At 48.7% G+C, this 10,383-nt stretch overlaps 2 protein-coding genes across 2 annotated transcripts; one reads left to right on the top strand and one right to left on the bottom strand.

Moving 5' to 3' along the window:
• Window positions 1-530: 530 nt before the first annotated feature.
• LOC125538936 (putative transcription factor PosF21) lies at window positions 531-5,495 on the top strand. Its single transcript, XM_048702251.2, has 4 exons — window positions 531-1,475; window positions 2,348-2,480; window positions 4,142-4,226; window positions 4,661-5,495. Exons 1-4 carry the CDS (start codon window positions 730-732, stop codon window positions 5,053-5,055), a joined length of 1,359 nt encoding a protein of 452 aa, XP_048558208.2. The 5' UTR covers window positions 531-729; the 3' UTR covers window positions 5,056-5,495.
• Window positions 5,496-5,661: 166 nt separating this feature from the next.
• On the bottom strand, window positions 5,662-8,215 carry LOC125538927 (cytochrome b561 and DOMON domain-containing protein At3g07570). Its single transcript, XM_048702242.2, has 4 exons — window positions 7,739-8,215; window positions 7,229-7,628; window positions 6,828-7,126; window positions 5,662-6,277 (listed from the first exon to the last, which is right to left on the bottom strand). The coding sequence occupies exons 1-4, from the start codon at window positions 7,928-7,930 to the stop codon at window positions 6,041-6,043; spliced, it is 1,128 nt and encodes a 375-aa protein (XP_048558199.1). The 5' UTR covers window positions 7,931-8,215; the 3' UTR covers window positions 5,662-6,040.
• Window positions 8,216-10,383: the final 2,168 nt, after the last annotated feature.

The raw sequence follows: 10,383 nt of genomic DNA, 5'->3' as shown, positions 1-10,383 counted from the left end.
AGCCAAATGGTGTCATGACATGCTGCACCGTCGACCCCGAAAAAGAAAATCAAAAGGTGGAATAGACACCTATTTGAAATCAGCTTAGCTGCCGAAGTTCAATTTGCATTCAAGCCATTTTCGTTTCAATTGGCTGAAGCATGTTCAAGTGTACCTTAGTGATAAAGCTGATTTTGCGAAACAACTTTGCCAGTGAAGCAAATCCACAGATGATTCGAGGCCAATAAAAACTGAAATAAACATGCCGTTAGTGCTCTAGCTTAGTTTTCTATTTCTTTTTCTTTCTATGTGACGGAGTAAACGAGGAGAAATGATAAAATCGTATCTTTACACAATCCAACACATTTTATTAAAGGTTGTACATCACTCATCAACTAATGAATCAAGCTTATATTGTTAAACCATTCTGTAACGAGGAGTACTTAGCTAAAGCAGGACTAGTAGTAGATTACAGTGTATCAAATACTCGCCCTGTATAAGATACGTTTCATGAATATACTGAGCACCAATACAAAAGTTCTTGCGTGGAGAGGTGGGTGGTGGCGGCTCAGCCAAAGCCGTCCGTTCCCCAGCACCCGACGAATTTGCTGCCGCCGCACGGTGCGAGCCGCGACGCACGTGACCGAGGCTCGGTCGGTCTAGAACCATCGGAGGCGGAGTGCGAAAGCCCACGAGGCCCAGGCCACGGACGGACGGGACGGACGGCGCAGCGGCCGAGCCGAACCGGGCATGCGGCACGCCGCCGCATTGGGCGCTGGTGCCCCACCCCGTCGCCTCCTCCTTCCTTTCTTTCCCTGCAGAGTCAATGCCCTGGTCAAACCTCCGCCCGAGCATGTCTTCCTCCTGCCCCTCCTAAGCTTCCGCCCCCTCTGCTCCCCTTCCCTCCCCCCGCCGGCGCAGGCACCCGCATTCCCCTCCCCTCCCCGCCGCAGATCTCTCCTCCCCAACCCCGCCATGGACGCCCCGCCCGCCTCCACCTCCGCCTCCGCCGCGGGATCGGCGTCGGACGCCGCCGCCGAGGCCGCGCCGCGCCGCCCGGCGGGGCACCGCCGCGCGCAGTCGGAGATCCTCCTCGGGGCCTCCGCCCTCCCGGATGACCTCACCTTCGACGCCGACCTCGGAGTCGTCGGGGAGGGCGGGGGTAGCGGCGGCGGCGGCGGCGGCGACGAAGATGACGAGGACGAGTACGAGGAGGACGAGGAAGTCGGCGGCGGCGGAAGCGGGGGCAGCCGGATGTTCGAGATGTTCCTCCAGGCCGGCGGCAGGCTGTCCGAGCCGCTGGACCCGTCGCCGTACCCGCAGCCGCCGCCGCCCGCGCGGCCGCGGCACCAGCACAGCATGTCGATGGACGGCTCCACGTCGTTCGGGTCCGCCTCCTCCGGGGTGTCGGGGAGGCACGGCGCGGACGCCAAGAAGGCCATCTCCGACGCCAAGCTCGCCGAGCTCGCTCTCGTTGACCCCAAGCGCGCCAAGAGGTGAGACGCCAGTCTCAGTCTGAGAACCCACTTCCGTTGCTTCGTTGCTATTTTTGGTCTTTAGGGATTCGCGCAATATTGGATATCGAATTGCGGCGGTTGACAGGGACAGGTTACATGGATTCTGCTTCTTTGAAAAGGAGTCCAGTCCCAGGTACAAAGTGTGAAAGGGGCGAAAGTTGTGGAATCTCGAATCTAGTATGTTTTTCCAGAACAGTCAGTAATCATATGTGATCTTGCTGCTCTTTTTTTGGCCTGATTGATTGAAACAAAACATGGGACTGGGGACTGTCTATGTACAATTTTGACGATAACGAGACCGTCTATAGTTCCAGTATATAGCTTACTACTAAACATATATTAATCTTCTTTGGTGTGATACGCATTTTAAAATATGCTGGTGAATTGGTGATGTATGTGAGTACAGCATTTTCAGGCAATAAAAACGACATAACCCTTATAATTTGTTCTTTTTTTAATCAAGTATCGCTATATGTGAATATATGTTATGTGTGATTAATTGTCAGTGGAAATCTTATATCTGATTTTATTGCACTACCTTTTGTTGGAGGGAGGTCACATCAGAGCACAGAGTTTCACCATTGTAATTTAGTATAGCCTTTTTCACCAATGGTAATTTAGTACAAGCATTGCAGTCTATGCAAGTTAGTTAGTCTGTTAATATTATGGGAGTAACTTCTCAGTGTGTTTCTTTGCTAGAACAATCTGGATGTGTCTTTGTCATGTGATTTGATTTGACTCCAGTTATTTGTTCCAATTATTTGGTGTTATTCATTGTGTGTGCCTTTAGGGGTTAGTGTTTATTTCTTAGATTGATTTTTCTTAATGTCTACCTTGTTGAAACATTTTAGGATCATGGCAAATCGCCAGTCAGCTGCTAGGTCAAAAGAAAGAAAGATGCGCTACATTGCTGAGCTTGAGAGGAAAGTACAGTGTCTTCAAACAGAAGCAACTACACTATCAGCTCAGTTGTCCCTGTTACAGGTTAGTTATTGGGCTTTACCTTAATTTAAGTTCTTGCACATTGATATGTGTTAGATGGTTTAAACCTGGGTTTGGCTGAAAATTGCTACTAAATCTCAGGAATGGTCGCCAGAAATAGAAAATGCTTAGGTATTCAAATGAACGCGTGCCTAACTGCCTATGCTATTTTTAGCATTTAATTAGAATTTCCAACCGCTGACACTGTTTTGTTCAGTTATTGAATGTTTTGCCAATTTTATGGAATACCTTTTATGTCTGCGTATGGTTACTAATTTGTGGGTTTTTTGGCATGTTAACTCCAACAACTTGTTAAATAAACCCGAAAATGACAGGCATTATCAATATATCATACACAAGGTTCTGAGCGAAGGTGAGAAGTAGAAAACGGAAATTACAAGGTAGGGGGTGTAAGAGAATATGAGCCCTTCAGCGGTAACGTGGCCACGCGCGCTTATCCATCTTGAATCTGTGTTCCAAATATTAAGATCAGCAATGGCCATCAGTACAGTCTTGACGATGACCAAAGGAAAGGAGACTGCTCCTGCTAGCGAGGTAGCATTCCGCGTTAGAGATCAGTGGAGTGAAAGTAGAGAGATGGAGCTTGGTTGGGCCGCTGGGGAGGCCATGAAAGCACATCGCGACTAGAATCAACAAATAGGGAGAGACAGGATCACCTTGACGCAGGCCATTCTCAAAAAGTACCAAATCCCCTGGCACGCCATATGGACGTCTAACTAGTGAAGTTGTTGGATATGGTGCAGCTGCAGCCCCTATATCACCAACTTGTATTTCTGAATCTGTTTGTTTGAGCAGTCATTATTTATTTTAGTTCTGCAAATTGTTTATGTCTTAACATATTATTACCAGCTGTAAATAATTATCGAAAAGGAGGTTATACCCCTGGCCTCTGCATCGATTGATGAACATAGCCATGTAATTTTTTTAGACAATGGAAGAATATTCTCCTATCTCTGCACCTGGAAGTGCACACAGCCCATTATTACGTTATTGAACAAGTCTTTGTTTAAAAAAAGAGAAAAAAGCAATAAGCGCCAACAGCTTGAGACTCATACTATCTGTATTCTGCCGATATGTATTGTTAATATTCTGTAGATTTTCTAGTTGTTCAAAGAACTCCCTCTTCGGTTTTCCATGAGTGATGGGTTTTGTATTCTACAGATACATATTATTAATATATATATTTTCAGTAAGTCCTTGTTTAAAAAAAGTGATAAAAAGGTAAAAAGCAACAAAGGCCACCAAGAACTCACTATTTGAATTCTACAGATACATATTGTTAATATACTGCAGATTTTGTAGTTACTCAAAGAACTAACTCTTTTTGGTTTTCCATGAGTGATGAGTTCTGTAGTCTACAGATGCATATTGTTACTACACTGCAGATTTTGTAGTTTTTCAAAGAACTCCCCCTTAGATTTTCCATGAGTGACGAGTTTTGTCTTCTACAGATACGTATTGTTAATATACTGCAGATTTTGTAGTTATTCGAAGTACTTCCTCTTTGGTTTTCCTTGAGTGTCAGGTCTTGTATTCTACAGATACATATTGTCAACGGACTGCAGAATTTGTAGTTACTCACAGTACTTGCTCTTTGATTTCCATGAGTAATGAGTCTATCCCTATTTGTCTGTATGATACAGAGAGATACCAGTGGTTTAACAAATGAAAATGGTGATTTGAAGCTGCAAGTGCAAACAATGGAGCAGCAGGTCAGGCTGCAAGATGGTAAGGTTTTCTTTGTACAGCAAATTCGAAATTAATACAAAGATATTTTGTTGATGCCATGCTCATTTGACGCCATGTTCTTCCATAACTGCAAATAACTCGATGTTCTGAATTCTACATGTCTACTTGCTCTCAACACAGAAAACTCCGAGTTTGATAGTACTCCCTCCATTCCAAAATAGATGACTCAACTTTGTACTAACTTTATACTAAAGTTAGTACAAAGTTGAGTCATCTATTTTGGAACGGAGGGAGTATTCGCTTGGATTTTGAGTCCTGATTTTTCTTGATCATCTAGAGACTGAACAGCCATTTTCGGTCTTTTCCTATTCAATCTACACGCCAGAGTTTACTTATGTTTCATTTTTGGCTATGTTAACTTTGTTCCAATGTTCCCTACCATCTTTGGTAACTGTTTCTTTGGTTACATGCAGCACTGAACGACAGACTGAGGGACGAGGTTCAGCAGCTGAAGATCGCAACAGGACAGCTTAACGCCAACAATGGGAACCTGGGGAATTTCGGCGGTCTGTCCTCGTACGGAGTCAACCCACAGAGCTACCAGCGAAGCCAGATGCAACAACAATCTCTTCTGGCTGCTCAGCAGCTTCAGCAGCTCCAGATCCACTCCCAGCACCAGCAGCCCCAGATGCACCTGCAGCAGCAACGCCTTGCCAGTGTCCGGCAGCAGCAGCAGCAGCAGTCGCAGCTGCGTCCGGAAGCACTGCCATTTCCGGGAGACCTCAAGATGAAAGGAATTGCCATGACAACCCATGTGCAGAATGCGGGCCCGTCCCCTTTCGATGGGCGCGCAAGGAGCGAGCCGTGAGAAGCGGCGCAGGTAGGGTACATGTCAGTTGCCAGTAATAATAGACTTGCGTTGTACTCGTGCCTGAGTCGAGTCGAGTGGCTCATGCGTAGGCTAGTGCAGTGTGTAGGTAGGTGCCTAGATGTCTGCAGCAGTCCTCTAGAATGTCGACCCCATTCAGTCGCAAGCTTGTTGCAGAACTGATGAAAGCAGAGTGTGAGTACTTTTTACCAGCCGGAGTGTTCCATCTGGAATTAACCATAAAAAGTTAAGTTGGCGTCCGAAACCTTTCTCGAATATGGTGCTAATGCAGAGTGAGAGACTGATAGATGAAGCTGAACCATGTCGGCTTGGCGTCTGTGCCAGCCAGAGCAAATAAAATGCTTGGTGGAAACAATTTCTATTCTGGATGCACCTTTTTTTTGTTTCCTTAGAATGCATGGCCTAAATTTTGCTGCTGAGTTGATGTCCTGTTATGGGCTTGGATCTCTTTCAGCAAGATCGAATGATTGCTGACCAACATTTGCAGCCTTCCAGTACATGTTTTCATTGTTCTCTCAGTGGGGAAAAGCTCAGGCGTGAAGATGAAGGCACGCCATTCGAGATTTGACCAAAGGGCTGTCCTGATGTCGTGAATCCATCATGGAATGGAATAAAATCGATCGATGTACATACATGTAAAAGGAGGAAGAAAACTCGAGCAATCTACCAAGCAACCAAAAGGCGGGGAGGGTACAAGAATAACAACACCACGTACCAATGTACAAATATGAATCAGAGCGTCCGGCTAATTAGGCTCAGCGACATGAGTCACTCCTGTCCCGTATCCTATACCGCAAAAGAATATATTTTTTCAACAGAATCCTCAAATTCGCCATCCGCCCAAGCTGCGAGGTGAGCTACCACAAACAACGCCGTTCGGTAGTAGCCGCTCCAAATTAACTCTCTCCATGCGGATCGCCGCCTCCATGTAGGATGATGAAGGGTGAGGGTGACGGATGGGTCATCAGTCGTCGTCCTCGTAGTAGCGCTTGAACTCGAAGGCGGCGACGGCCATGATCCAGACGGCAACGAAGACGCCGTAGGAGACGATGTAGGCGCTCACCTCCCTGGCGATGGTGAGGCCGAGGAAGACGTTGGCCATGGCGAGCAGGATGGCCACGCGCCCGATGTTGTGGTGGTACCAGTTCCAGAACCGCCGCACCTTGGACGTCTTGTCCGGCCGCGCCAGCACCGCCGTCACCTGCGTGTCCATCAACCAACACAAGCAGCAGCGTAAGCAGATCATCATCGTGGTTTCACCTCTCTCTCTCTCTCTCTCTCTCTCTCTCTCTCTCTCTCGGGAGAATGTTCTTCTGCCGTCCTCAAGAACATGCATGAACGCGACCGACAGTGTGTACTATTCTCGGAGGAGTCAACGAATGGAAGCATCAATTCTGATGGCAAAAACATCACGGGGCATGTGGAAATTACACTTAACTAGCAAGTCGGATTCACAGTCAACATCTACTACAGTACTACTACTAGAAACTAATAAGCTGGTAAAATTTCTTGCTGTTCCAGGCTTGTGTTCCCATCCCACACAGCACATGCCATTCTGGCAACTCAAATGATTAGATGCCACAGCACATGTATCCAGCCAGCCAAGGAGCCAAAAGTGGACTCAGATTAGCCAGCAATTTCCACACAACCACCGCCCCATGCTCTTAAGATTAAGGTTAATCCAGTAAAAAAAGATTAAGGCTGATCTAATGAGGCTCATACTCAAGAAGAATTCTGTGCGGCGTGCGTACCTGGAGGCATGCCATGGACAGGATGGAGATGCCGATGACCTTGTGCACCACGATGTTCTTGAGCCCGTCCCCGTTGAGCCGGAAGCCGAGGACCACCGCCGCGATGCCGATGAGGAAGCCCAGCCCCTGCACGGCGATGTGGCCGTAGAACCAGTACGGGTCCTGCCGCCGGAAGTAGCGCGCCACCATCATGCCCATCGGCAGCAGCACGCCCCACCCCATCATGGACAGCAGTCCGTGCCACCTCTTCGCCGGGAACCCGTCCTCGCCCGACTCGCCGCCGGCGCTGGACGGCGACGCTGAACAGAAACCAGCCCACAGATCCTCCTCAGTTAGTAAAAAAATGTGTATGTACCGGAGAAAAGAAAAGTAGCGGTGGAATTAATAATGGATGTACGTACCGGAGGCGAACTTGAAGGAGCGGGAGCCCATGTCGCGGTGCATCTGGATCGTGTAGTCGGAGGAGGAAGGGAGGCTGCCCTCGTAGCCCACGGAGTAGATCAGGTACGGCTGCGGGCGGTCGGTGCTGAGCTCGAAGGCCAGGTAGAGCCGACCGGACTTGGACACGGCGACGGTCCGGTTCCTGACCAGGGTGAGCCGGCCGTCGTCCGGCGTCACGGCCTCCGGGCTCCTGCCCTGCAGGTAGTACTGCTTGGCGGCGCCCTTGCCGCCCGACGACCAGCCGACCATGGCGCTGCTGCCCACCATGCCCCCCTTGCCCGAGAACCCCACCGCCACGTAGGATCTCTTCTCCGGCGCCGACAGCACGAAGCTCCACTGGCTCGTCCCCGTGTTCTTGTACTGGCGAGTGGCGACACAAGAAGCATTCCGGATCAGATCAGGCGGCCACGGCTTGATTGCTGGAAAACACAGACCAGAAATCCGCAGCAATGCGGTGAGAGAAGGCGTACCCTGAGGATGAAGTCCTCGTCCTTCCAGAGCGTGATGCAGTGGAAGGCGTCGGTGTCGAAGGGCACGAGGCGCGCCACCTGGAGGTCCCCGTCGCACGAGTCCGACTTCTGGTGGCTCGCCGCGAAGCAGAAGCCCAGCAGGCAGAGCAGCGGCAGCAGCAGCCGCACGGAGGAGCAAGAGGAAGCCCCCATTGTCGCGTCAGTCAGTCTAATCCTCTCTCTCCCCGAGCTTCCCGCTGCACAGATTGGCGGTGCTGTGCCTTTCTTGGGTTTGGCACCGCGGCGGACGCGGAGGGAGGTCGGACAAGATTGGCGGTGCTTGGAAGGGAGGAAATGGCCAAGGCTCCGCTGCCGGTGCTGGGGGCAGTTTGGCAGGTCAGAGGATGCTGCTGCCCTCCAATCGAATGCCGTAGCGATGTGCCAGTATGTACATATATCCTCCTCCCTCCCTGACTCCCTCCCTCAAGTTGCGGTGTCCTTGTGTGTACATGGATATATATCGTGCTGTGTTGGGATGGCTATTGGCTGGTGGTTAAGGTTCACCTACAGCTACAGGGGGCGCACATGCATTTTTCCATGGCAGCCAATCCTTGCACCGCCGTTTGCAGCGGGGTTTTCCGCTTGATGTGATTGCAGAAATGAGAAAGAAGACCCACGTTTACCAATTACCACCAAAGCTACGCTGGCTCCACTCTGATAAAGTCTTTGCTTGGCCCATCTCCCGTACTGTCATTGGTACACAGTTCTGCAGTGGTAGTAGTAAGTCGAGCATGGCCACGCCGACGGCACCTACTACCACGCTCGCAGTTAACCCGATGAGAATGCCGTTGCTTGTGACCGCGGCACCAATGATGAAAAACGGCCAAAATAGAAGCCAATCCATCGTCGGGCGCCAGCATGTCGCTTGTCCTGTAGAGGTGGGTTACACGAGCAGGGACAAACCGGGAGCGCCACGCAACGACGCCGCGTACGTGTATGCATGTGTACCGGCGCGCGTCCAATCAGTGGGCTAGCCAGCCAGTAGCCAAGCAAAGCGGGCGGTGAGCTTGCACAGCGAGGAAGGGGAAAGCGGGGCGCGATCCGACCACCGGGGATGGGGCACGGGGAGGGGAGGGGGAAAGGAAGGGCGGGCGGGGGCAGGCTGGTCCAGATGGTTATTGCGTCCGGGCACAGCTCATGCTCTGGCTAGCTGTACGGGCTGATTAAAGAACGGGGACGAGGAGATGCCGGGCGCACATGCGGCTCCTTTGCCAGTGTGGCGCACACCGATCCGTCGGTTTCGAACGGCGCGTCCCTCGCTTGCCGAACCGTCCGTGGCGGCAGACCGGCCGTAGTGGTGTGCAAGTCCGAACCTGGCCTCAATGCTTTGATCCTGGAGGGATCTTCATGGCATTGATTTGGTTAGGGTTTGTATTTGTGTATTTGAATGCTGTGGTTTCTCCCATGAAAGAGGAGGTGAATACATACATTCACATACACGGGTTGATTGGTCAGTGGAACCGAATGCATGGTGAACCAATCATCTAAGAGCAACTCCAACGCGCCGACTCAAATGAACATACGCTTTGTTTGGTTTTTTTGTCCGTTTAGGTCGCCCGCCCGCTCGGCGTGCGCCTTCTTTTTAATTTGAGTCGGCAATGCGGCCAACACGCCAACCCATATCTGCCCGCGTGGCCGGCCTGCCGCCGTTTTTCAACAAATATACATATATTTTGCATAGTTTCGCAAGCAAACAAAAATAGCGTAGTTCCACAACACAAATAAATATATCATAGCTTACAACCTGAATAAAAAAAATGTCCCAAATACATTTTTTAAAAAGATATATCTACTGGTTGCCAATATGAGTGTAGCACCCCTGTGTCCTGAGCTACATTAACCTCTTCGATTAAGCTAAGCCATTATATTGAACAATGCTTAATCATCTTGATCCATATCACATTTCAAATTCCACTTTGAATTCAAATTCAAATTATAAGTGAAATAAAAAAATTCACAAACATGAAAACTAAAATGTTCATAATGTGGCAAATAATCCATAGATAATTATGGTGGAGAAAATAACATTTTATAAAGTGTTTAAATGCCCTAAAATAATTAAAGCATGGGCTAAAACAATAATTTACATACTTTTTAAATTATAAAATTTGTAAACTAATTTATTTAAGTACCAAACTTTTTGTGGCAGTGGCTTATTTTAAAACACTAATAGTGGTGCAAGTTTTATATTATATAAGACTAATTTATTTTAAAAGAAATAGAAAACATAAGCTAAAATAAAAAAGAATATGAAATGAAAAAAAAGAAAAAGGAAAAACCCTGCCCCTGGGCCTTAGGCCATAGGGACAGGCCCAGTGATGACCCACAAGTATAGGGGATCTATCATAGTCCTTTCGGTAAGTAAGAGTGTCGAACCCAACGAGGAGCAGAAAGAAATGACAAGCGGTTTTCAGCAAGATATTCTCTGCAAGCACTGAAATTATCGGTAACAGATAGTTTTGTGATAAGATAAATCGTAACAGGTAACAAGTAAATAAAGTAACTAAGGTGCAGCAAAGTGGCACAATCCTTTTTTGTACCAAAGAACAAGCATGGACGGACTCTTATATAAAGCAAAGCGCTCCCGAGGACACATGGAAATTGTT

Source organism: Triticum urartu, chromosome 2A (assembly GCF_056163025.1).
Source record: "Triticum urartu cultivar PI428250 chromosome 2A, HENAU_Tu73, whole genome shotgun sequence".
NCBI lineage: Eukaryota > Viridiplantae > Streptophyta > Magnoliopsida > Poales > Poaceae > Triticum > Triticum urartu.
The sequence above is the reverse complement of the archived record's forward strand: the minus strand, read 5'-3'. Positions and strand labels throughout refer to the sequence as shown.